Source organism: Stegostoma tigrinum, chromosome 40, assembly GCF_030684315.1.
Source record: "Stegostoma tigrinum isolate sSteTig4 chromosome 40, sSteTig4.hap1, whole genome shotgun sequence".
Taxonomy (NCBI): Eukaryota; Metazoa; Chordata; class Chondrichthyes; order Orectolobiformes; family Stegostomatidae; genus Stegostoma; species Stegostoma tigrinum.
Genome location: NC_081393.1, coordinates 17,619,691 through 17,647,547, shown reverse-complemented (window position 1 = coordinate 17,647,547; position 27,857 = coordinate 17,619,691). Strand labels below are relative to the sequence as shown.

Sequence of the window (27,857 nt, the reverse complement as noted above, 5' to 3'; positions counted from 1 at the left end):
TCCTGCCATTGGCCAGTGAAGCCTGCGCTCGGGGCTAGCCCCTGCTATATAGCAGTGAGAGTCGGTGTGGCTCTGACAGTCTGAAAGTGGCGATGGCTGTGTTTGAGTTCCTCCTCCTCTTCTGCTTCTCTCCGGGTAAGGCTCCTGGTGAAAACTCTTTCTCTTCAGCAATGTTATTGCTTTACCTCAGAGCATTCCAGTTGCAGAGCTGGCAGGAAGCAGAATGCAATGTTTGAGGCATGTTTTTCTGATTACTCGGGTCCTGCAGAGGTCAACCTTTGTGCTTTATGTGAGTGATTTCGACTTGAATGTACGAGAGTATTATCAGTGAGGTTGCAGACAACACCAAAGTTGGCCGGATGGTAAACAGGGAGGAGGACAGCCTTCGGTTACAGGAGGGTAGAGATGGACGGCTCTGTGGCACATAGAATTCAGTATAAGCGTGAGATGATGCATTTGGGCAGGACAAACAAGGTGGGGGGAATACATGACGGATGCTAGGACCCTGGGGAGCACCAGGGATCAGAGGGATCTTGTTGTGCATGTGCCACAGTCCCTTAAGGTAGTGGGACAGGGCTAGAGAGTGGTTCAGAAGGATTATGGGATACTTACCTTCATTAACCGAGGTGTAGAGTTTAGGAGCAGGGAGCTTTGTCTGGGAACTGTGTATAAAACACCGGTTTTATATCCAGAGAGAGTATTGTGTACAAGTTCTGGAATCCACATTCTAGGAGGGATGTGACAGCACTGGGAGAGGGGGCAGAGGGAGATTTACCAGGATGTTGCCTTGTGGGGAGCTGGCGAGTTTCAGTTCTTGAAGAGGGATTGGGACAAACTGGGGGGATGTTTTCCTTAGAGCAGGAGATTGAGAGGAAGGGGGTGTGATTGAGATGGATAAAACAGTGAGGGGTATTGATAGGGTAGACAGGAAGGAACTTTTCCCCTCCATGGGGGGTATTCAAGCCTGAACAGTGGGGTCATGGATTTAGGGGAAGGGCCAGGAGGTTTAGAGGGGGACATGAGGAAAAATGTTTTCTCCCCAGAGGGCTAGTGGGGAATCTGGAACTCACTGCCTGTAAGGGTGGGAGGGGCAGGAACCCCTGTCCCGTTGAAGAAGGATGTAGATGGGCACTCACCATGTTGTGGGGCCAAGCGCTGGAAGACTGGGATTGGAATATCGAGGCAGTTGGCACAGGCTGGATGGGCTGAAGGGCCTCTGTCTGTCCCGTAGACCACTATGGCTCTGGAGGGATGAACTCAGGATCAAATTCTTGCCTCTCAGAAAGGTGGCAAAGGAGAAATAACTGGGTGAATTGGCTTTAGCAAGATGCTTAACCCCTTTCTCATCAGCTTGCAAGTTAGATTCTGGTTGAGGTGTTTTCTGGATCTTCTGGGCTGATCGCCAAGTAAAACCCTCACAATTGTGTGCCCACATAATGCCTCAAAGCCAACAATTTCCCAGGGACTGGCTTCCTCCCAGCGAGGAGGCCATTAGACGCTTGGCTGGGCGGGCAAAAACAACCTCCCAGCCTTGCCTGCAAACCCACCTGTACCCTGTGCCGAGCCAACAAAAATAAATGTGCCCTCACCAACAGAACCTGCCAAAGCTGGGTCTCAGCTGATGGCCCTTGGGACCCTGAGGCCTTTCATCGGCCAGCTGCCTCTGGTGGCGGCCGGAAACCCAGCATCAGGGTTCGTGATGGGCTGAGAATCACCGCCAACCACCACACCCACACATGCCAGCTCCAACGCAGCTGATTGGCGGGTGATGGGTTGCATCCCATCTGCCATGAGGCATTATCAATCACAGTCTAACGTGCACATTAACATCCTGTTTCGAGCGCAATATCGCTGCTGAACATTTTTCTCGGCGCTGTTTAAGAGCCTGATTGGGGACAGAGGCATGTTTCTCCATCGGATCACAGAAACTAGGAGCGTGAGTGGGCCACTCGGCCCTTCAAGCCTACTGTACCCATTCGCTGTGATCATGGACTGATCATCCCACTCGGCTCCCTCACCCCAACTTTCACCCTCGGATCCCTTTAGCCAAATCCTTCCTGAAAGCATTCAGTGCTTTTCCCCCGACCACTTTCTGTGGTAGAGAATCCCACAGGCTCCCCCCCACTCTCTGGGTGAGGACATTTTAATCTGGATAAATGCGAGGGATTGCATTTTGGTAAAACAAACAGGGGCAGGATTTGTACAATTAATGGTGGGGCCCTGGGTAGTGCTGTAGCGTGGACAGACCCGAGAGGTTCAGGTACATGATTCTTTGAAGTTTGCGTCACGTGTAGACAGGGGGGTTAAGATTGTGTTCAGACTTCATCGCTCAGACCTTTGAGTAAAGGAGTCGGGGACGTCATGTTGAGGTTGTACAGGGACGTTGGTGAGGCCTCTTCTGGGAGCTCTGTCTCCAGTTCTGTTATAGGGAGGGTATTATGAAGCTGGAGAGGGTTCGGAAGAGATTTACCAGGATGTAGCTGGGAATGGAGGGGTTTGAGATACTGGGAGAGCTGGGACTTTTTTCACTGGAGCATAGGAGGATGAGGGGTGACCTTACGGAGGTTCATACAGTAATGAGGGGTATATAGAAGGTGAATGGCAGGTGATTTTTTTGCTAGGGTGGGGGGTTTTCAAAACTTATTTTTAAGACAAGAGGTGTAAGATTTTAAAAAAGACCCAAGGAGTAACTTTTTTATGCAGTGAGTGATCCGTGTGTGGAATGAACGTCCAGAGGAAGTGGTGGATATGGGTAGAGTAACAACATATAAAAGACATTTGCATAAATACACGAATAGGAAAGGTTTTGGGGGATATGGGCCAGGAGCAGGCAGGTGGGGACTAGTTGAGTTTGCGATTTGGGCCGAAGGGTCTGTTTCCGTGCCGTGTCACTCCCCATCTCAGTCCTATCCCAGATCCTTAGGCCATGACTCCGCGGTCATCAGGAACATACTTCCTGTGTTTACCCTGTCCAGTCCCTGTTAGAGTTTGATAGGTTTCTAGAAGATCCCCTCACTCCTCAATGTTCTTCAACCCACTCGGGCATTGATTGAAGATCTCCATGAGGAGGGAAAGCTTTCTACTTCTGACCCAGAGTTTCTAGGCGACAGCGTTCAGTCCTATTGGCTTCCTGGCAGTCACTTAATCCAACAACAGAAATCATTGATGGACTCCCATGTTGATGAACCTTTATCCTTTAGTATTTAAAAAAACAGAGCAAAACTGAGATGATGCGTACCAAATTGGCTCAGTCTTGCTGCAAACCATTTTTATTTGTTCACAGGATGAGGGCATCTCTGGCTAGGCCCAGCATTTATTGCCCAGAGGGCAGTTAAGAGTCAATTGCTATGGGTCAGGAGTCACATGTAGGCCCAGACCAGGTAGGGATGGCAAACCCTTTCCTAAAGGACATTAGTGAACCAGATGGGGTTTTCCCCAAACGATCGACAACGGATTTATGGTCACCGTTAAACAACTTCAGTTAAAAACATCTTAATTCCAGGTTTTTATTGAATTCAAATTCCACTATCGGGCAGGATTCGGCCCTGGGTCCCCCCGAATGTTACTGGGGGTTAAAGGTCCAGCGATAATATCACTACTCTGTCACCTCCCCCTTGTACCTGGTCTTCCAGAAATCTCACTAACTCCGCTGGTAAACTTTCCTTCTGTTTGTAAGTTCAATACTGTGAGCTAACTGCCTCAGTTGTGCTAAAGTGTTTCGTACACTCACCAGCAGTGATTCCCTTAGCAACAATAGCTTGGCAACAGTTGCTGGCATCGTCATATCAATGGATTGAGGAAACAAAAGCGGTGGCATGACTTAAGGATCGCATTATAGTCCAAAGCAAATCGGGAAAGGTTTCATTGTCCCATTCCAGTTTTCAGCTACAGCTGAGTGAGGGAAAACCTGCCCTCAGTGACCCAAAGCTCGCTGGCCTTTCAAACCAGGGTGATGAGGTACATCTCCTTTCAGGGCCTTGCATGCCAGAATTTAAAAAATTGTTCCACCTTTCCGTGTGAATTCTTGCCCCCCCCCCCCCCCCACCAGCCTAGGATTCGCCCAAGAGCATCTGGCAGCTGTATCAGAGGCTGTTGCTAGACCAATGGTTTTGCACAGTCGCACCAAATTCAGATTAAAGTTGCCAGCCCAGATAGTAACAAGCACAAAACGACTAAACTGCTCCTAAAATTCAACAGGATTCATAACGTCCTCTAGGCAAAGAAACCTGCTGTCCTTTCCCGGTCTGGCCGACACATGACTCCAGTCCCAGGGCCGTGAGATGCCACATAGAGTCATTTCAAGGGGAGTGAAGTGTTCACGACGCCCCATCCCCACCCCCACACATCCCAGGAAGAAGATAATAAAGTGCTCACACTAGGTGTGGAGCTGGATGAACGCAGCAGGCCAGGCAACGTCATAGGCACAGGAAAGCTGACGTTTCGGGTCTGGACCCTTCCTTGTGGCTAGGTGACCATGCCAAACCCCGATCGAATAGTCATGTGATGTCCAGAAGCCTAAAGAATTCTATTGGAGCAAAGTTGGGAGAGCAGTTAACAATTGGCAGCAAGGTCTCACGCATTTCCCACTGCTGTGTCCTATTTTCTTATTAAATCCATCGTTACAACAAGGATTCAGTGGTCAGCACTGCTGCCTCACAGCCACAGGGACCTGGGTTTGATTCTATCCCTGGGGTTACTGTCTGTTTGTGCGGAGTTTGCATGTTTCACCCCCATGTCTGTGGGGATGCTGGGGGACTTCCTTCTATAGTCCAAAGATGTGCAGGCTAGAGTGGATTGACCGTGCTAAATAGCTCCGTAGTGTCCACGGATGTGTGGGGAAATGCAGGGTTATAGAGGAGGATAGGTTGCTCTCCAGAGGGTCAGAGTGGGCTGAGTGGCCCTGCGATTCGACAATAATTGCTTTCCTCCAACCCTACTTACAAACAGACCACTTTTGACACTCCCTAATTTTTTTAATCCAACTGCAAAATCTAATCTTACCAAGTTCAGGTTTGGCCTGATTATGGTGTGGCTGCTATTTACACACTGTATGTTGTCATTGTGACAAATACTTTTACAGAAATAGTCCTTGCCTCAGGCAATCTCATGACTAGAACGTTCATGTCAGGGCTGGACGCAATTAGTGCCCGAGATCTGTCCCGTCAAACTCAGGGAAGGAAGAGTCAAAAGAAAGGATTGGAGTACAGGAGCGGGGATGTCTCTCTGGAATTGGACAGGGAGACACCGCACCGTGGAGTATTGTGTGTCTGGGAGGTGCAGTGGTCTCCTTATCTGAGGGGAAGGGGCTCTGGCGATGGGAGGGAATGCAGCAAAGGGTTCCCCAACCTGATTCCTGGGACCGACGGATGGAGAGAGCCCGGATCAAGTTAGGATTATGGTCACTGGAGTTTAGGGGAATGAGGGGGTTGGGGGTCTTAAAGAACTTGTCAAATTCAACAGGGGCTATACAGGTTTAAGGATGCTCCCCATGTCTGAGGAGGTGGGGGGGGGGGGGTTTGGAGTCCAGAACCAGGGGGTCACAATCTAAGGAGAGGACTGAGATGAAATGTGGTGGGTGGGGGGGAGCCTGTGGAATTCTCTGCCACAAAAAGTGGTTACAGGCAAGAAGGAGAGATCAGAGATAATGGGAACTGTAGATGCTGGAGAATCTGAGATTCAAGGTGTGTAGCTGGATGAACAGAGCAGGCCGAGCAGCATCTTAGGAGCACAAAAGCTGATGTTTCGGGTAGGGTCTAGGCCCAAAACGTCAGCTTTTGTGCTCCTAAGATGCTGTTCGGCCTGCTGTGTTCATCCAGCTTCACACTTTATTATCTTATACGGGCAAGAAGGAGTTAGATCACGTCTTTAGGAATAAAGGGATTGAAGAGATAAAGTGGGGGAATGGGGGACTGATTTGGATGGTCAGCCGCGATCAGATTGACTTCTCTTAGAGACAGTAGGAACTGCCGATGCTGGAGAATCAGAGTTAACAAGGTGTGGAGCTGGATGAACACAGCAGGCCAAGCAGCATCAGAGGAGCAGGAAAGCTGATGTTTCAGGCCTAGACCCTTCTTCCTGCCCCTCTGATTCTGCCTGGCCTGCTGTGTTCATCCAGCTCTACGCCTTGCTATCCTGGACTTCTCCTACTGCTGTTTCCATTTTGGGTCGTGATCTCCAAACGTTAAGTGCTTCACAGCCAACGATCAGCGACGCACAGCAGCCAAACTCGAGCTGAGAAACAGGGTGACTCAGGGGCTCAGGTAGTTATGCTGGAGGAAATGACCCTGTTTATCTCTCTCTGCAGTTTCCCTCTGCCTCAGGGGTTCCCGGGGGCTTCCTTTGATCGGTCACTGAAAGACAGCCCTTAATCCTTTTGTACTCTGCTCCTCTGAAGTGGGACTGAGCATTCAACCTCTCGTCTTTAATTAATTTTGGGTCGCTGGCTTGCTTCAAGGGCAGTTGCATTCAAACAGTTAAACTCAGGCAAAACACAGAGAGAGAGAGAGAGAAACAGAGAGATCATTAAATCTCTCCGTAGAAAATCTGTCCCAGAATTGGTTTTGGTCCCCCCGTCAGCAGCTGTGGCTGAGTTGACCCGAGAATCAATGAACCAGGAAGATCCATGCAACGTTTCCTTGACACGCAATGCCGTGCAGGAATGGCTCAGTTCTGTAATCAATTAAAAACACACTTTGCCAGAGACAATCAGGAATTCACATTTATAAAGGCACACAGTGCAGAAACAGGCCCTTCAGCCCAACCAGCCTGTGCCGACCATAATCCCAAACTAAAACAGTCCCCACTTGCCTGCTCCTGGCCCATATCCCCCAGGAAAATGTTCCCTATTCATTGTACTTATCCAAATGTCTTTTATATGTTGTAACTGTATTGGGAAAGTAGGACAAATCTGAAACGAGGAATTGAGAAGGCTAAAAGGGGTCATGAAATATCGTTAGCAAACAGGGTTAAGGAAAATCCCAAAGACTTTTATTCACACATAAGGAGCAAGAGGGTAACTAGAGAAAGGTTTGACCCACTCAAGGACGAAGGAGGGAGGTTCTGTGAGGAGTCAGAGAAAATGAGTGAGATTCTTAATGAGCACTTTGTTTCGGTAATCACTGAGGAGAGGGACATTACGGATGTTGAGGTTAGGGATAGATATTTGATTATTCTACGTCAAGTTGGCATAAGGAGAGGGGTACGTGATGGGTATTCTAAAAGACATTGGGTGGACAAGTCCCCAGGTCCGGATGGGATCTATCCCAAGTAAGTGAGGGAAGCAAGAGAGGAAACAGCTAGGACCTTAACAGATATCTTTGCAGCATCCTCGAGCACGGGTGAGGTCCCAGAGGACTGGAGACTTGCTAATGTTGTCCCCTTGTTTAAGAAAGGTAGCAGGGATAATCCAGGTAATTATCGACCGGTGAGCCTGACGTCAGTGGTGGGGAAGCTGCTGGAGAAGATACTGAGGGATAGGATATATTCCCATTTGGAAGAAAATGGCCTTATAAGTGATAGACAAAGTGGTTTTGTGTGGGGAAGGTTATGTCTTACCGAATTGATTTAATTATTTGAGGGCATGACAAAGTTAATAGATGAGGGAAGGACTGTAGATGTCATATACATGGACTTCAGTAAGGCGTTTGATAAGGCTCTCCATGGTAGGCTGATGGAGAAGGTGAAGTGGCATGGGGTCCAGGGTGGACTAGCTAGATGGATAGAGAACTGGCTGGGAAACAGGAGACAGAGAGTTGTAGTGGAAGGGAGTTTCTCAAAATGGAGAACTGTGACCAGTGGTGTTCCACAGGGATCGTGTTGGGACCACTGTTGTTTGTGGTGTAAATAAAGGAAGGCATAGATGGTCTGATTAGCAAGTTTACAGATGACACTAAGATTGGTGGAGTAGCAGATAGTGAAGGGGACTGTCGGGGAATGCAGCAGAATATAGATAGATAGGAGAATTGGGTGGAGAAATGGCAGATGGAGTTCAATCCAGGCAAATGTGAGGTGATGCATTTTGGAAGATCCAATTCAAGAGCAAACTACACAGTAAATGGAAATGTCCTGGGGAAAATTGACGCACAGAGAGATCTGGGTGTTCAGGTCCATTGTACCCTGAAGGTGGCAACGCAGGTCACTAGGGTGGTCGAGAAGTCACACGGCATGCTTTCATTCATCGGACGGGGTATTGAGTACAAGAGTTGGCAGGTCATGTTACAGTTGTATAGGACTTTGGTTCGGCCACATTTGGAGTACTGCGTACAGTTCTGGTCGCCACATTACCAAAAGGATGTGGATGCTTTGGAGAGGGTACAGAGGAGGTTCGCCAGGATGTTGCCTGGTCTGGAGGGCACTAGCTAAGAAGAGAGGAAGAGTAGATTAGGATTATTTACATTAGAAAGACGGAGATGGAGGGGGGACCGGATTGAGGTCTACAAAATCATGAGATGTATAGACAGGATGGATAGCAAGAAGCTTTTTCCCAGAGAGGGGTCATGATTTCAGGGTGAGAGGGGAAAGGTTTAAGGGAGATATGCGTGGAAAGTTCTTAACGCAGAGGGTGGTGGGTGCCTGGAACGTGTGGCCAGCGGAGGTGTTAGAGGCGGGCATGATAGCATCATTTAAGATGTATTTAGACAGATACATGACTGGGCAGGGAGCAGAGGGACACAGATCCTTGGAAAATAGGCGACTGGTTTAGATAAAGGATCTGGATCGGCGTAATTTAACACAGGCAATCCACCCTAACTCGCACATCCCTGGGCACTATGGGTAATTTACCACGGCCAATTCACCCTAACCTGCACATCCCGGGGCACTATGGGTAATTTAGCACGGCCAACCCACCCTAACCTGCACATCCCTGGGCACTATGGGTAATTTAGCACAGCCAATCCACCCTAACCCGCACATCCCTGGGCACTATGGGTAATTTACCACGGCCAATTCACCCTAACCTGCACATCCCGGGGCACTATGGGTAATTTAGCACGGCCAACGCACCCTAACCCGCACATCCCTGGGCACTATGGGTAATTTAGCACGGCCAACCCACCCTAACCTGCACATCCCTGGGCACTATGGGTAATTTAGCACGGCCAACCCACCCTAACCTGCACATCCCTGGGCACTATGGGTAATTTAGCACGGCCAACCCACCCTAACCTGCACATCCCTGGGCACTATGGGTAATTTAGCACAGCCAACCCACCCTAACCTGCACATCCCTGGGCACTATGGGTAATTTAGCACGGCCAATCCACCCTAACCCGCACATCCCTGGGCACTATGGGTAATTTAGCACGGCCAATCCACCCTAACCTGCACATCCCTGGGCACTATGGGTAATTTATCACGGCCAATCCACCCTAACCCGCACATCCCTGGGCACTATGGGTAATTTAGCACGGCCAATCCACCCTAACCTGCACATCCCTGGGCACTATGGGTAATTTAGCACAGCCAATCCACCCTAACCCGCACATCCCTGGGCACTATGGGTAATTTAGCACGGCCAATCCACCCTAACCTGCACATCCCTGGGCACTATGGGTAATTTAGCACAGCCAATCCACCCTAACCTGCACATCCCTGGGCACTATGGGTAATTTAGCACAGCCAATCCACCCTAACCTGCACATCCCTGGGCACTATGGGTAATTTAGCACGGCCAATCCACCCTAACCCGCACATCCCTGGGCACTATGGGTAATTTAGCACGGCCAATCCACCCTAACCTGCACATCCCTGGGCACTATGGGTAATTTAGCACAGCCAATCCACCCTAACCCGCACATCCCTGGGCACTATGGGTAATTTAGCACGGCCAATCCACCCTAACCTGCACATCCCTGGGCACTATGGGTAATTTAGCACGGCCAATCCACCCTAACCCGCACATCCCTGGGCACTATGGGTAATTTAGCACGGCCAATCCACCCTAACCTGCACATCCCTGGGCACTATGGGTAATTTAGCACGGCCAATCCACCCTAACCCGCACATCCCTGGGCACTATGGGTAATTTAGCACGGCCAATCCACCCTAACCTGCACATCCCTGGGCACTATGGGTAATTTAGCACAGCCAATCCACCCTAACCCGCACATCTTTGGACTGTGCGAGGAAACTCACGCAGACATGGTGGGGGCGGGGGGGGGAGAACGTGCAAACTCCACACAGTTGCCCTGAGGCTGTGATCGAACCCGTGTCCCTGGCGCCGTGAGGCAGCAGTGCTAATCACTGAGCCACCGCACCTGCCCAACTGCGAGTGACATCCGCAAGCCAAGGAGGTGGAAGCTGATGTCCTACCAAGAGCAAAAATCTGATCTTTCGCTGAGCTGAGACTTGAAATTTGAACTCCTTTTTTGTGGGAGGACTAACAGCGATCTGATTTTGTGTTTCGTGATGCCCCTCAGTGTTGGCCAGTTCCGATCGGTACAACAGGACGTGCGTCGGGACAGCGATAAACCAGTGCCAAGACCTGAGGTCGGCTGTGAAGTGTAAAGCACTGCATCACTGTGTGAAGACCACATGGAGCCAGCCTAAAGCTGTAAGTTCAAAACGAAAAGAACCGCGGATGCTGTATATTGAGAACAAAAACAAAGTTGCTGGAAAAGCTGAGCGTGTCTGGCAGCATCTGTGAAGGAGAAAATAGAGTTTTCAGTTAAATTACCCATAGTGCCCAGGGATGTGCAGGTTAGGGTGGGTTGGCCGTGCTAAATTACCCATAGTGCCCAGGGATGTGCAGGTCAGGGTGGGTTGGCCGTGCTAAATTACCCATAGTGCCCAAGGATGTGCAGGTTAGGGTGGATTGGCCGTGCTAAATTACCCATAGTGCCCAGGGATGTGTGGGTTAGGGTGGATTGGCCGTGCTAAATTACCCATAGTGCCCAGGGATGTGCAGGTTAGGGTGGATTGGCCATGCTAAATTACCCATAGTGCCCAGGGATGTACAGGTTAGGGTGCGTTGGCCATGCTAAATTACCCATAGTGCCCAGGGATGTGCAGGTCAGGGTGGGTTGGCCGTGCTAAATTACCCATAGTGCCCAGGGATGTGCAGGTTAGGGTGGGTTGGCCGTGCTAAATTACCCATAGTGCCCAGGGATGTGCAGGTCAGGGTGGGTTGGCCGTGCTAAATTACCCATAGTGCCCAGGGATGTGCGGGTTAGGGTGGATTGGCCGTGCTAAATTACCCATAGTGCCCAGGGATGTGCAGGTTAGAGTGGATTGGCCGTGCTAAATTACCCATAGTGCCCAGGGATGTGCAGGTTAGAGTGGATTGGCCGTGCTAAATTACCCATAGTGCCCAGGGATGTGCAGGTTAGAGTGGATTGGCCGTGCTAAATTACCCATAGTGCCCAGGGATGTGCAGGTTAGGGTGGATTGGCCGTGCTAAATTACCCATAGTGCCCAGGGATGTGCAGGTTAGGGTGGATTGGCCATGATAAATTACCCATAGTGCCCAGGGATGTGCAGGTTAGGGTGGATTGGCCGTGCTAAATTACCCATAGTGCCCAGGGATGTGCAGGTTAGGGTGGATTGGCCGTGTTAAATTACCCATAGTGCCCAGGGATGTGCAGGTTAGGGTGGATTGGCCGTGCTAAAGCTGTAAGTTGGTGTCTCTCTCTCTCTCAGTAATAATGACATTTCCAGTGATGCTCAGATCGAATGACTGTACTAGTTGAACACTCCGTCTCAACTGAGGTGATCAGCTCATCTAGATTGTATTTTGATTTCTTCTGGACCTCTTTGTTTTAATCCTGCTCTTGCATACAGTATTCTGTGGCCTTCTTTAGAGAGAGATGTCAACAGGTTGTAATGAGTACACTCATAGATCCTGTAAAATACACGAACAGATCTCTCAGATAATAAAATGTGAGGCTGGATGAACACAGCAGGCCAAGCAGCATCTCAGGAGCACAAAAGCTGACGTTTCGGGCCTAGACCCTCTCTGATGAAGGGTCTAGGCCCGAAACATCAGCTTTTGTGCTCCTGAGATGCTGCTTGGCCTGCTGTGTTCATCCAGCCTCACATTTTATTATCTTGGAATTCTCCAGCATCTGCAGTTCCCATTATCTCTGAACAGATCTCTCAGTTCCCTTTTCTTGTTTTGTTAAGGCCCTGAGCATCTAGAAGCAAGAATGCAGAACTGAACGGCCTCAAGGCCTGTCCCTTCCCACCTGTCCCCCCAACACGTACCTACACTGACTTTCTCTCTCTCCCTCTTCCACACCACCACGCGCCCCCACCACCCCCCCACCGCCTCCACCGGCTTTCGGTGTTTCCATTTGGATTTAGATGTAGATTTAGGAGTTATTGTCTTTCATTCTCAAGTACAGGAGTACAGTGAAAAGGGACTATATTGTCACATAACGCACCAGGTGCATGGATACGAGATGCTCAGAAAAGCTCATCATGACATATTTTAGCCAGAAAAACTAAGGTTTAAAACAAAAAACACCAATATGATTCCCCTCTGTGTGGAGTCGAGAAATAAAGTTGAACATTTACAGTCACGCCATGCTGGGGTCTCCTGACCAAGGCTCAATCTCTCCCCACGTGCCGGGCTCTCTTTCACCCATGCTGGGCGAAGACCCGTCTGTACCCGCCTCCCACAGGCTGCCATGCGGGCTCGCACTGGGGCCCCAGTCATTGCCACACTTCGCCCCCATGACCGCAGGAAATGTTTTTTTTCAAAAAAGCACTGAAAGAAACGGCAAAAACAAAGGGGAGGAATAGAAAAGGGCCATCTTAGAAATTCATCCACCATTTCAGGAGAAGAGGTGTAAAACAGGTCCGTTTGCACCCTCTCAAGGTCAAAGACTGGCCCTGTTTACTCTTCCCTCCAGTCCAAACCACAACTGTTCCCTAGAATAAACACTTAAAATCTGTCCACTGTTAGACCTCTCATGATACTCAGGGCCTTAACAAAACAAGAAAAGGGAACTGAGAGATCTGTTCGCGTATTTTACAGGATCTATGAGTGTACTCATTACAACCTGTTGACATCTCTCTCTAAAGAAGGCCACAGAATACTGTATGCAAGAGCAGCATTAAAACATAAAGAGGTCCAGAAGAAATCAAAATACAATCTAGATGAGCCGATCACCTCAAATTGGTGGGCGTACAGTCATTAGATCTGAGCATCACTGGAAATGAGCAACAACACTCTCAGGAGATAGGATCCCTTTATCTTGCAGGTACCTGGAGCACAGAACATTGTACAGCACAGGAACAGGCCCTTCAGCCCACAATGTTGTGCCAGATCTGATGCCAAATTGCACGAATCCCTTCTGCCTGCCCTTGGTCCATATGCCTCTATTCCTTGTGTTTATCTAAAGCCGCTTAAATGCCCCTGTTTTATCTGCCTTCAGCCCCATCCCTGGCAGCACATTTCAGACTCCTACCACTTTCTGCATGAAAATCCATGCCCCCTCACATCTCCTTTAAACTTTCCCCCTCCTGCTGTAAACGCATGCCCCCTGGTTTTAGACATTTCAGCTCTGAGGAGAAAGATTTGGACCGTCAACCCTATCTACACATCTCATCATTGTACAGAATTCTTTCAAGATTCCCCTCGGCCTCTGCTACACCAGAGAAAATAGCCCGAGTTTTTCTTGCCTCTCCTTATAGCTCCTACCCTCTCATGCAGGCAGTGTCCTGGAAAAGTGATAATGGGAACTGCAGATGCTGGAGAATCCAAGATAATAAAATGTGAGGCTGGATGAACACAACAGGCCCAGCAGCATCTCAGGAGCACAAAAGCTGACGTTTCGGGCCTAGACCTGGAAACCTCTCTGCACCCTCTCCAAAGCCTCCACGGCCTTCCTGAAAATGAATATGCAATGAATTTCCCTCCTGAAAATAAATGCCTCTTTATTTTCCTTCAAATGCAAATCTGTGTGTGAAAAGGAGCCAAACTATCCTGGCATTTTGTCACATTTGCACAGGCCAGGGTCGCCAAGGAAACTGGGAGGTACATTAATCGCAAACGAGGATTCCAACAACTATTTTCTCCTTTCTTTTCCAGAATGACGACATCTGCGACTTGTGTAAGAGGTTCATCGGGGTTGTGGCTGACATGGTGAAGGACAAAACTGTGCAGGTACTGCTCAGAATGAAGGCGATCCACGAGGGAAGACCATGGGGCATATATTAATGTGAAATAACCAGCATCTCCCACTGGAGGACAAAGATCATTGAAAAAGCCACCACAGTAGATGAATTGCCATTCAGAGTTCCCTCAATATTGTCCCAGTGTCTGGCTTTCAAAGGAAGGAGCGGGGAGCCCACAGAGAGTCTCATCAATTTGGGACGGCCTATTCTTCATTAATATATAATCCTCATTCATTGCTCACTCCTTTGAGTACAGGAGCTGGAGACATCATGTTACGGTTGTACAGGGACATTGGTGATGCCTCTTCTGGAGCTCTGCGTCCAGTTCTGGTCGCCCAGTTACAGGAAGGGCACTATTAAGCTGGAGAGGGCTGATTTATCAGGATGTTGCTGGGAATGGGTGAGGCTTGAGTTATGGAGGGAGGCTGGGACGTTTTTCCTGGAGCGTAGGAGGTTGGGCGGGGGGGGTGACCTTATAGAGGTTTGTAAAACCATGAGGGCATGAATAGGGTTAATGGCAGGATACCAGGGGTGGGGTATTTCAAGACTAAGGGGCACATTTTTAAGGTGAGGAGAAAGGTTTTAAAAAGTCATGAAATGGGGGATTGTTTCACACGGTTGTGTGGGGTGTTGTCTGTGAAATGAGCTCCCAGAGGAAGTGGTGGACAGGGTACAGTTACAACGTATAGAAGACATTTGGATCAGTACATGAATAGGAAAGGTTTGGCGGGGGATATGGGCAAGGAGCAGGCAGGTGGGGGCTAGTTGAGTTTAGGACTATGGTCGGCACGGACTGGTTGGGCCAAAGGGTCTGTTTTGGTGCTTTTTATTCCCCTTGAATCATTGACAAAATGAGGGTGTCGCCAGTCAGGCCCAGCATTTATTGCCCATCCCTAATTGCCCAGAAGGCAGTTATGAGTCACCCACATTACTGCGTGGGTCTGGAGTCACATGTAGCCCAGACCAGGTAAGGATGGCAGTGTCCTTCCCTAAAGGGAAATGAGCGAACCAGATGGGCTTTTCCCCGACAATCGACAATGTTATCACTGGGCTCTTATTTCCAGATATTTATCGAAATCAAATTCCACCGTCTGCTGTGGCAGGATTCAAACCTGGGTCGCTCCCCCCCCATCCCCGAACATTGTCTGGGTCTCTCGATTAACAGCCCAGCGATAATGCCACTAGGCCATTGCTTTCCATGTGGTTTGACTCTATCTCAACCTGATATCGCAGCTCACAATGCCAAGAAGAAGCGCAGGCGTTTACCTCGTTACAGGCCGAAGCAGATGGGCAGTTCGAGGGTGGGATGTGTCTGACCGGAGACCCAAGCATGTCGCGAGCAACATCTTACTGGCCAAAGGGGAGCCTAAGGCAGACGTGAGGGGGGAGGGACCACCCTAAAGGATACAGTCTGGATGTTCGGTCTGCTTAATGCCACATTCTGCAAGGGGGTCGTGATGTTTCAGCTGGTTTTGTTTGCTCATTGAAACAGGATGCTGTAGAAAAGGCTCTGCACCAAGGCTGCAATCTGATACCCATCAAACAATTTGCTGATAAGTGCAATGACCTTGTTGATGCCTACCTACAAATCATCATTGAACTTCTTGAGAAAGAGGTGGTAAGTCTGTGTGCGTGTGTGTGTGTGTGTGTGTGTGTGTGTGGCAGGGTCTCAATGTAGGCATGGGGAGGGATGGTGAGGGGATGGGAGGGGATTAGTTGCGTGGGAGCGACGAGGTGATGGGAACGGCAGTGCTTCGAGAGTGGCCAATTTCGCCCATTTCAAGTGTACACACGGAACAAAACCGAAACTAACTTGGAAAGCCAGAGGCCAACGAGTGCGAGATCGCCCCCCCCCCCCCCCCCCCCCCACAGCCCACCCCTACCTCAACCGCACCAAACCAAACCAGGATCCAGTCTGTCGCAGGAGTGATGGGATGTCTAAAGGGAGACGAGAGGGAGCAGTTTTGTGCAAAGTAACCTTCCCACGTTTTAATCCCTCGTGCCTTTCTTTGCCCCGGCTTCTAACAGGAACCAGATGCATTGTGTGCTGCTCTAGGCTTGTGCAAGTCTCTGCAGAAGGAATCCCTCTATGATGGCACTGCCGTGGCCAAGCTGGGTGTAGACAACTTCTCACCGATTTCACATCGAGTCTGGAGACCATTCAAGGTAGGCCCGATGGCAGAGGCTGTGGATCCCAGATTTGGTTGAGGTTGAGCAACCAGAGGGTGAGGCTGCTTTTGTTTATCTAATCGAATTAGTCACTGTAAAGCCGTCTGGTGCAGCATTCAGGTCCAGTTCAGGCATCTAGCTAGGGGATGTACAGTACGGACGCTCTCTTCCTGATGCAGCAGCGAGGCGCCCTCCACTTCACAGTGCCGAAACAGGCCCTTCGGTCCAACTCGTCCGTGCTGACCCAGGGATCCTAAATTAATCTGGTCCCATTTTTCCAGCATTTGTCCCATCTCCCTCTAAACTCTTCCGATCCATGTCCCCATCCATAAATGCTGTCTCTGTACCAGCCCCCACCCCTTCCTCTGGCAGCTCGTTCCATACATGCACCACCCTCTGTGTGAAAAAGTTGCTCCTCAGCTCCCTTTTTAAAATCTTTCCTCTCTCACCTTAAACCTATGCCCCTCTAGTTTTGCATTCCCCCTACCCTGGGGAAAAGACCCTGACTATTCACCCTCTCCATGCCCCTCCTGCTTTTATAAACCTCTATAAGGTTATCCCCTCAGCCTCCGATGCTCCAGGGAAAATAGCCCCAGCCTCTCCCTGTAGCTCAAACCCTCCAGTCCCAGCAAAATCTTAAGTGTTTTTTCCCATTTTCCATTTTAATAACATCTTTCCTATAGGAGGGAGACAGAATTGAACGCAGTATTCCAAAAGTGGCCCTAACCAATGTCCTGTACAGCCACAATATGCCCTTCCCAACTCCCTATACTCAATGCACTGACTAATGAAAGCGAGCATACCGAACATTGCCTCCACTACTCTGTCTAGCGACTCCACTTTTCGAGGGCCTACATGCCAGCAACCTCTAGGTCTCCGTGCTCAGCAACACTCCCCCAGGGGCCCTGCGATTAACTGTGTCGGCCCTGCCCTGGTTTGTCTTCCCACAATGCAACACCTCGCGTCCACCTGCATTAAATTCCATCTGCCACTCTTGTTCAGCTGCTCCAGATATAATTGTAATCTTAATAAAGTCCCTCGCTAACTGCGTGCTAGGTTGGAAGGCAAACGACAGGCACTCACGTGATCTAACGTGGAAAGGCACGGGTGTACAAGAGATCTCTCTCTCTCAGGCTATAGATACAGCCAAGTTAGCGTTTCGTAGCTAGCGGTCATCAGCTCATGACAGTGCTCGGTTGGAGTAGATACATCAACTGTCACAGGTCCCATTATCTCTCCCTGTTGAAGCAGGACCCACTTCCCAAACATAGATACACGTGCGAATCCTGTCACCTTGTGATGAAGAAATTGCAACGATTATTGCCTGAGGGAAAAACGGAGGTGAGTTATACTCTCCAGGTAAGACGAATAAAAATACTGACGCACTGATTCAGCAAAACTACCAATCCTGATTCTAAAAGGGGGTAGGCAGTTCATGTCACTGTCTGTGGGCCTGCTCTTAACTTCCATCTGTTCTTCCCCACCCACATTCCCTTCTCCTGTCTCTCTTTTCTTCATTGCTACAAGAGGTGGGCATCCCTGGCTGGGACAACATTTTTTGTCCATCTCTAATTATTCAAATCTCTTCCTTGAGCCTCTGTAGTCCGGTTTGCTGTAGGGACACCCACGCCGTGCCCTCAGGGAAGGAGTCCCAGGATTCTGACTCAGCGACGCTGAAGGAACGGCCAATATATTTCCCAAGTCGGGGACGGTGAGGGGCTCGGAGGGTGAGCTTGCGGGGAGGGGGGGGGGTGTTCCCATGTATCTGCTGCCCCTTGTCCTTCTGGATGGAAGTGGGTCGTGGGTTTGGAAGGTGCTGTCTGAGGGGCCTCGGTGAGTCGCTGCAGGGCATCTTGTAGACGGTACACACTGCTGTGACTGAGCGTCGGTGGTGGGGTGGGGGGAGTGGGATGTTTGTGGATGTGGGGCCAATCGAGCGGGGCGGGGGCTGCTCTGTCCCTGGATGGTGTCGAGCTTCTCAAGTGTTGTTGGAGCTACCCCCATCCGGGGAAAGTAGGGGGTATTCCATCGCCCTCCTGACTTGTCGATGGTGGGACAGGCTTGGTAGGGGGGGAGTCAGTCTTATTTGCCTGGCAAGAAAGGAGGCTTTGGGAAATAGTGATCATAACATGATTGAGTTCACATTTGAAATCTGAACATGATACAGTTAACTCTGAAACTAGGGTCCTGTGACAAAAGTTACGCATGGGAATTTGGTTGTGACGGACTGGGAAAGTATGACTGACAGTTGATAGGCTTTTAAAGATTTACATGGTCGACAACAGATACATTCCCCTCAAGCACAAACTCCTAATGAGAGAGGCGATTCAACTGTGGGCTTATAGAACTATCACATTAGATCAAAAGAAGAGGCTTATAAGGCAATTGGCGAGCCTGAGGATTGGGAGCAAATGACAAAACTATACATGAACATGTGCCGCTAATGTGGGCACTGAAAGCTTCTCGTGGCATGGCGAGAGGTCAGGCAAATGTGGGTCTCAAGCTGCTCCTCGGTATAAAAATTCCGGGTCAGTGTGACCGGGACAGCCCAGTTTGAGATCAGCACTCGCTGTCTCTCCGCCAGGTACTGCAACTGCCATGAGCAGGGGGCTACAAATTTCCACTCCAGCCCTCAAACGTTAGAACACAAATGCGGTTTCCAACTCAAGGGGCTCCAAAAACGTGGACACTCCAACTGCGGGTGCAAATTTCCATCTTTGTGAGTGGCAGGCTCCACCAACAATGCACAGATTTTGCACACCCCCCCCCACCCCCCCAACTCTTGTTGCCTTTCTGTGTCTCTGGTCCCCACCAACGTTTAGACTCTCTCGGCCACCCCCAGGGTCTGTGTGCACCAGTCACTGCGCAAGCCCATTACTTTGGTCACCCAAAGTCCGAAGGAGCCCTGGATCCTATCCACAGAGTTTCCATGAATGAAACAACTTGCCTTCCCGCAGTTAGTTTACTAGAAACCAAGGCTTTGGAAATCCCCATGACCTTAATTTAGGAATGACATCATTTCATCGGAGGCAGCTCGGAGAAGGTTCACTGGGACGATTTCCCGGAGATGGAGGGGTTGTCTTGTGGGGAAAAGGCTAAACAGGTCAGGACTCTTGACTCTCTGCAGTTTAGGAGCATGAGAGGCGATCCCATTGAAACATATCGACAGGGTCAATGCTGAGAGGATGCTCCCCCTCACGGGAGAGCCTAGGGCCAGAGGGCACAGCCTCAGAGTAAAGGGGACACCAACTGAAGGTTGAAATGGGGAGGAATTTCTTCTCTCGCGGGGGGGGGGGGGGGCGGTTGTGAGACTTTGGGATCCTCGCCGCAGAGAGCTGTGGGGGTGGGGAAGAGTCCTTGGGTATATTTAAGGCCGAGATCGATAGATTCTTGATCAGTCGGGGAATCATGGGAACAAAGGGGGCAGGAAAGCAGATGTGAGGAATGTGGGATTGGCCACGATCCTGTCGGACGGGGTAGCAGGATGCCGGGGCCGAATGGCCTGCTTGTCTTTCTATTTCTTATGATCTTTTGGCCTTTGAGCTAAGGAAGGACATACCTGCAGGAGACGCAGCGCTTACTTCTGCTCCTGTGGGACATGTGAACCAGCTCCCTATGTAGGTGGTGAGGGCGAGGTGCCTGGCGGGGGTGGGGAGGAGTGAGTAAAACATCTTGGGGTGGGGGGAGCTGGGAGTGTGGTGAGGAAATGGCTGGGTGGGGGCAGACGCGGCCATTAGGGAAAGCCATTTTAAACACAGGGTCTTTAATAGCCCATCTTCCCATTAGTTATTATTATTATTATTATTATTATTACAGACCCTTCGGCCATGCTCCTCTATCCATCTTCGGTCCGCCTCCCCCTCTCTCCCTATTTATTCCAGTTCCCTCTCCCCATCCCCCTCTCTGATGAAGGGTCTAGGCTCGAAACGTCAGCTTTTGTGCTCCTGAGATGCTGCTTGTCCTGCTGTGTTCATCCAGCTTCACACTTTGTTATCTTGGATTCTCCAGCATCTGCAGTTCCCATTATCTCAGGACATCGGGTTCTGCGTTTGTCCAATGCAGCTACTAAATCTGTTACGAGCAAGACATCCGGCTGAGATGAATTCACTCCACGCGCATTGGGATTGGTCCCTGAAACATTTAAGCACTCAAATGCTTGGCGAACCCGTTTGCTAGTTGAAGAAAAACGCACACAGGCTTCAGAATGTCGGTCGGTTTCTCTGTTTTTCCTTGCAGATGTGCAAAACGGGAACCGATAACACAAAGCCCTGTTGCCCAGAATAATCTACATTGTTTTGAACGTTTTGGGGTTTTTGTTTTCTTTTGCTTTTTCTTAAACTTTTGTTCTGTCAACGTACAGGCTGCCATCGCCAAATTGCCCAGAAAGGTCTGCTCTCGAATGACGGGCAAATACTTGACGAAATGTCATGGTTTTATGGAAAAGTTTGGAGAGACAGCTGTGGATCTGCTGTCCAAAGAAGTTCAGCCCAGAGCAGTGTGTGACATTCTTCGCATTTGTTCCACCGCAGATTCAAAGGAGCTGGGTAGGTATCCCAGCTGGAATCCCGTTAAAACTCGACTCTTTTCTCCCCGCTTAAACACAAAGCCTGCGGCTATGTACATGTTCAAACATTCGGTTTTTGAATCCTGAGCCGTGCGTCGCAGGATTATCGCTGACAAAATGTTTTCGCTCTTCGTTCTGGCCTGCAACGTGTTCCTCATGTCAGTGTCTAAGCATCGTCAGCAGCTGAAGTCTACCCGACACAACGCTTAAAGTAAAAAGCAGGAGCTGAGTAAACTGGTGGACTGTCACCCCTTTCGTGCTTGCACTTAGGCCTCAGCAGAGACTTCATCGGTGCTTGAGTGAGGTCAAATCTTCAACTCAGCAGTACAGACATCTTCATGAGTCAATTTCCAGAGATATCTCAATCCTCCTTGCATTGCTTTTAAGATATTTATTTTAAAACCTGGATGTTCGGAAGCACTGTCACTTTTTTTTTGGAAGAAAATCACAGACTGGTTCATGTACGAACTCACTCCAGTTTAGGAGAATGAGAGGCGATCTCATTGAAACACATTGGCAGGGTTTTCCCCTCTTGGGAGAGTCTGGAACCAGAGGGTGCAGACTCAGGATGCCGATCGAAGAGATGAGGAGCAATTCCTTCTCTGAGAGTCTTGGAATTCCTTGCCACAGGCAGCTATGAGGGGGGAAGAATCATTGTGCGTGTATCTATCAGTCGGGGAGTCATGGGGAAGAAGGGGCAGGGAGGTGGAAGTGAGGAAAGTGGGCTCGGCCACAATCCTATTGAATGGGATAGCAACCTCGAGGGGCCGAATGGCCTATCTGTTATGGTCTGTTCATCGCAGAACTATCCAGTTCTACCTCCGATCGCCTCAATTGGAGCTGCCTCTCATCGTACTTTTTTCCCATTGAAGGCACTTGGAACACAACAGTTTTCAAACTAGTTGTTGGAGACAGGGTTCAGAACGGTCAAAGGAGCCACTGGAGGCTTTCCAACATGGTACAGCCCTGGGGAGCGTTGCCAAGCAAAGAGATCTAGGGGGGCAGGTACAGAGCTCCCTGAAAGTGGAGTTGCGGGTGGACAGGGCGGTGAGGAAGGTGTTCGGTACGCTCGCCTTTATTGGTCAGTGCGTTGAGTAGAGGGAGTTGGGAGGGTCATGTTGCGGCTGTACAGGACATTGGTTAGGGCCACTTTTGGAATACTGCGTTCAATCCCGGTCTCCCTGCTACAGGAAGGATGTTGTGAAATGATTCAGAAAAGATTTACAAGGTGTTGGAGGGTTTGAGCTACAGGGAGAGGCTGGGGCTGTTTTCCCCGGAGCGTCGGAGGCTGAGGGGGTGACCTTATAGAGGTTTATAATATCAGGAGGGGCATGGACAGGGTGAATAGTCAGGGTCTTTTACCCCAGGATAGGAGGGTCCAAAACTAGAGGGGCATAGGTTCAAGGTGAGAGAGGAAAGATTGAAAAGGGACCTGAGGGGTAACATTTTCACACAGAGGGTGGTGCGTGTGTGGAACGAGCTGCCAGAGGAAGTGGTGGGGGCTGGTACAGAGACAGCATTTAAAAGGCATCTGGATGGGGACGTGGATAGGAAAACTGCAGAGGGATAGGGGCCAAATGGGACTGGACTAATTTAGGATATCTGGGTCAGCATGGATGAGGTGGGCCGAAGGGTCTGTGACACTTCATAACGTTCTATTGCACTAATTGCACCTATTTTGGCAAAGCACAGCAAGAGCAGTTTAGTTGCACAATTCAGTTTATAAGCATGATGCCCCCCCTCAGATTCAGGCTAAAATAGGAAAAGAATCAATTTATTGTTGGTGTTTAATCGACTCTCTCCCATTTCCTTGCAATACAGCGCTCCCTGTAATGCCCTGTTACATGTGTGAGAATGTCGTACGTCAATTCAAGGCAGCTCTGAACAAAGGCGCCAGAATGCATCTAATGCTGCAGGAAACCTGTAACCCGTTCTTGGATATCTCCAATTTTGTGGTGAGTCCTAGCAACTCATGGGACTGAACAGGGACACGGGAGATCAGACGAAGCACCCGCCTCAGGATTTCACACATGGGACTTCGGCGTAGCACCCTGGGGCCACCGCGCAAAGTCTTTCCCTTCCAAATGACAGCTCTGTGAAAGAGGGCAGCTGGGGGTTGATTTACTGGTGAGCACTGGTGGCTCATTGATATTGCGGATGAACTCCGATCACCATAAGAGCATGAAGGCAAACCGAGATGCTTGATTCTGTTCACCCGGTTGTGCGTGGGCGTCGATGCTATAAAAAGAACATGGGGGCAAGTTGTAAACTGCACACAGCTGCCCCTTCTGCAAATCTCAGCAGAGGGTAGCAGCAGGTGTGGACAGACACCAGCGTGTTATGCAACTCCTTTTGTTTTGTGACAACTGAATGAAAGTGAAGTGAGAAAAGGAAGTGAAACTGCAGTAAAGGAAGCCTTTCTCAAATGAGTCAAACATTCAGAAAGGTACTTCTCAGTTACGTGCCTCATAGTTTCAAAAGTTGGGACTTATTTTTAAAAATTAATTGTTGGGAAATGGGTATCACTGGCCACAAGCACATTTATTGCCAATTCTGAACTGCTGTTGATAAGGCAGGGATGTCTGAGTTTAAAGTCTTTGTAGTAAATACTGCATTGGGAACATGTTAGGGTTCTTTGTTTCAAGGCTGCACCTACTGACAGGGGAAGCAAGCGGGCAAGCATCTGGCAGAATGTTGTGAGAGAATGCTGAAGCTTTGCTCTTTGGCAGGAAGAATAGAGTGTGCCAAGTAACATGTTAAACAGAACGGCTGCAGAAAACCACAGCACAGGAACTTGTGAGTCGTCGTCCATGAACCTAAAAGCTAACATCCAAATTCAATGGGTAATCAGCAAACTGGAATATTGAGATAACAAGGTGTGGAGCTGGATGAACACAGCAGGCCAAGCAGCATCTCAGGAGCACAAAAGCTGACGTTTCAGGCCTAGACCCTTCATCAGAGAGGGGGATGAAGGGTCTAGGCCCGAAACGTCAGCTTTTGTGCTCCTGAGATGCTGCTTGGCCTGCTGTGTTCATCCAGCTTCACACTTTGTTATCTCAGGTTCTCCAGCATCTGCAGTTCCTACTGTCTTAGAGGAACTTGACAGGGGGAGATGTGAAGAGGATTTGTCCCCTTGTGGGAGAATCTTAGATCAGAGGGTGTAATCTCAGAATAAGTCGTTCATTGAAGACAGGGACTAGGAATTCCTCCTGGGCTGTGAATCTGTGGAATTCTGTACTGCAGGAAGCGGTTCATTATCTTCAAGGCAGAGATTGACAGATTTTGAATCGGGGACAGGAATCTAAAGCTTTGAAGGAAAGGCAGGAAAGTGGTGTTGAGGATGATCAAACAAGATTTTGTTGGTGGAGCAGGCTAATGACCTGCTCCTGCTCCTACATCATGTGGTCTGTTTGGACCCAGTGACACAGAAGGAACAATATTTCCAAGTCGGGGACGGTGAGGGGCTCGGAGGGTGAGCTTGCGGGGGTGGGGGGGGTGTTCCCATGTACCTGCTGCCCCTTGTCCTTCTGGATGGAAGTGGGTGGTGGGTTTGGAAGGTGCTGCCTGAGGGGCCTCGGTGAGTCGCTGCAGGGCATCTTGTAGACGGTACACACTGCTACAACTGAGCATGGGGGTGGGGTGGGAAGGGAGTGGGATGTTTGTGGATGTGGGGCCAATCGAACAGGGGGTTGCTTTGCCCCTGGATGGTGTCAAGCTTCTCGAGTGTTGTTGGAGCTGCCGCCATCCGAGGCAAGTGGGGGGTATTCCATCACCCTCCTGACTTGTGTCTTGTCAATGGTGAACTTTAGGGAGTCAGGAGGGGAGTTACTCGCTGCAGGATTCCCAGCCTCTGACCTGCTCTTGTTGCCACTGTTTATGTGGAAAATCCAGTCAATGCTAGCCCCAGCATGATGCAAATACAGTTGGTGTCGTTTGTATAGCTTCCAGGAAAGCCACTGACAAAGTGCTACATAACAGACTGATAAAGAAAGGAAAAGCTCTTGAGATCCAGGGTAGCTTGGCAGTCTGATCCAAAACTGGCTTAGTGGGAGAAGGCAGAGAGGGCTGGGGAAAGATTGTGGGACTGGAGGAGTGTCCGATGTCGTACCACACAGTTCAGTGCTGAATCCCTTTTGCTCATGATAGCTGTATTGTTTTGTACGTATATGTAGGGGGATGATAAGCTTGCAGGTGACACCAGAATAGGCCAGGTGATTGTGAGTGAGGAAGGCCTTAGGTTAAAGGAAGGTATAGACAGTCACGTCACTGGCAGCTCCAAGTGAACCTTGAATAGGTGTGTGAGCTGATGCGCTTTGGAAGAACAAACAAGGGATTGCTCAAATGACATGATACTGAAATTCAAAGGATCTTGGGTCGGGGTGGTTAAAGCAACATTTACCTAGGTCAGTCATGCCAGGGACTTAAGGGCAGAAAGATTACGCTCTTTAGGTAGGTCGCACGTCGAGTGCTGGTCCATCCGAGGCACCCAATAGGAAGGTTGTGATTGCACAGGCGGGGCTGCAGAGGAGATTCACCGGGATGGAGCAGCTTAGTGACAAACAGAGGCTGGACAATCTCGGGTCGTTTTGGAACAAAGTAGGTGAGGGAAACACCTGAAAGAGGTGGGGAGAAAGCAGCTTTTCCCCCAACGTGAAGGCTCAGTAACAATGTGTGTGTGGGGAGGGCAGGGGCATCGTTTTTAAGGTAAAAGACAGGACACTGAGAGAAGGAGGATTTGAGGAAATTTTCACCCAAAGGGTGATGGGCCTCTGGAATACACTGCATGGGAGAGTAACTGAGGCAGGAAACCGCAACCTTTATAAAGCACTTGGATGAGCACTTTGAATGTCATAATATCCAAGGTTGCAGGCGAGTGGGATAGAGGAGAATGTCATTTTTGTCGGCACAGACTTGATGGGCCAAAGGGTCTCTTCGGCATAGTCTAATCCTTTGAGTTTTTCCCCTTGTTTTGTTTGATCACTATTGTGTAAATGGTAGACATGAAGAACATTACGCTAATAAGAATCCCTTATTTATACTGGAAGGTAACTGGCTGGCTTTTTTTATTTGATTGGTGTCCCACAGTGCGAAGAATTTGTCTACGTCCACACACCTGTGCTTGCCAACATTTCAGAGTATCCAGAGGATTTTGATCTGTGCGGGGTGAGTATCTCAAGGTCAGAATTCACCCCGTGGTGTGCGTCAGACAGAAGGAGATCTGGTCATGCACAAAGAGCAGGCACAGACTCAGTGGGCCAATGGCCACCTCCTGTGCGCTGCTGTTCCAAATACCAGGCCAGAATGTCCTCTTGGCCAGATATCAAACCAATGTCTCCTGGCCCAGAGGGAGGGGCGCTGCCATTAGGGGGACTCTTGTGATTGCTGAGGTAAAGAGGATGCTTTTGCGGTTCAGCTTTCAGTTGTATAGGCGTGTGCTCATTCTGTACTTCCTGTATTTATGGACAGGCTCTGCACATCTGCACAAGATAAGTGGATGCACGCTTCGACAGAATCCTCCAACCTGTATAAAGTAAGCATGACTTCCCCATTTGTACAGAAGAGGGCAATGAGTAAAGATTCATAGACAGTGTGTTATGCACAGTTCAGGAGGGAGGAATAAGGGGAGTGGGCTGGACGGGAGGGGAGGAGGAGGGCGAAGCAGCTTGTAGCTACCAGTGGTTCCACTTTTAAACAAATTCTCACGTTTTTAATTTGCACCTTGCCATTTAATGAAAGGCACAAGTAGGAAGTTAAGATTGAAAAAGGAAGATGGTAATCTCGGAATTAGAGATCAATGGTTAGTCAATGTCGAACTTCAGGAACTACAGAACAAATCAGTTTCACACCAGATTAACAGACATTGTGTTATTGCTAGTTCTATATTTCAGGAATATGAAGAGCTCATTAATATTTCCTGTTTTTTTTTCAGGCTGTCAAACGGTGAGAGGAGCAAGACAAACAAAGGCCAACCCCTGCCGAAAACAAAATTCCTCTTGCACTGCTTAGAAATTTAATTCAGGGTCAGCACACACTCACTGAATGCTGGAGACACTCGGCAAGTCTGAGCATTGGTGGAGAAAGGAAAAACATTCAATGCTTCAAGTCCAAACGTTTCAAACCATTTGGCTGTTGCACGTGTTGGGAATGTGTGTGGAAATATTAACACATTCAGCTAAAACCCTGTTCACTTCCGTAACACTGCACGCAATTCCGAAACAGTTCACTGTCTCGCCACAATTCCAAAGTTGATCTCAGGTCTGACAAGGCACTGTCGTTCAAGTCTTCTTTTTCCAATCTCAGCTGTCGATGACTTGTGGCAAAACATCACCAAGGCAACGGCAGCGTTAGGACCAACACGACTTTACTGATTCAACGTGGGGAAAGAAAAGCTAGCCTTCTCAGAGAAAGAAAGAGTGGACAGATCAATGTTAACATGAATTCACCCAGTAACACCTCCCATTAAATTTTCCTTCCCTTGTCCTCTGGAGCTGATTGCAAGTTAGCCAAACGGACTTTAAAAATGTGCTTCGCTTGCTTAATAAACTTTCTTTTTTACTAACATACTACTTTGCAAATTGATACAGTTTGTTCACACGTCTTTTAGTTATTCTGTTTGACACTTTGCTATACAGACTAGGAGGCAACATTTCCCTTTGTTTCATCTCGGGCTAGACTGGAAACTAAAGGAATGGCCTCCATTTCTCAGGGCAAGAGACAGACTGAGAAAGCAGCAGCAAGCTGTTAACCCCACATTATTAAGAGGCATTACCAAGCACAGTCCCCATTGATTATGAACAAAATGAAATGGCCAGTCTACCCCCAAGTTCCTCCCGCAGCCTCCTCATTGTCAACCTAGAAGCTCCATGTCCCTGCTCATGGGTTCTGTGGGCCCTTGTGTGGCTGATGGGCCTATCGCTGAGCTGCATCTCCGAGTATACATTTGGTAGATGTTTCTAGGAGGTGAAACTGGTTCCTCGCCTTGAAACCACTGTCACCCTTTTCTCAG

General features: G+C 49.3%; 1 protein-coding gene across 2 annotated transcripts; it reads left to right on the top strand.

The window, feature by feature from the left end:
- Positions 1–27,414, top strand: sftpbb (surfactant protein Bb). Of its 2 annotated transcripts, none has more exons than XM_059641054.1 (11): positions 1–135; positions 10,419–10,552; positions 14,033–14,107; positions 15,611–15,736; positions 16,147–16,284; positions 17,539–17,628; positions 20,648–20,831; positions 22,673–22,806; positions 25,937–26,014; positions 26,318–26,381; positions 26,781–27,414. In XM_059641054.1, exons 1-10 carry the CDS (start codon positions 93–95, stop codon positions 26,339–26,341), a joined length of 1,026 nt encoding a protein of 341 aa, XP_059497037.1. In that variant the 5' UTR covers positions 1–92; the 3' UTR covers positions 26,342–26,381; positions 26,781–27,414. The 2 variants fall into 2 exon arrangements, with proteins under 2 accessions (XP_059497037.1, XP_059497036.1); XM_059641053.1 differs by having other exon boundaries at positions 17,536–17,628.
- Positions 27,415–27,857: the final 443 nt, after the last annotated feature.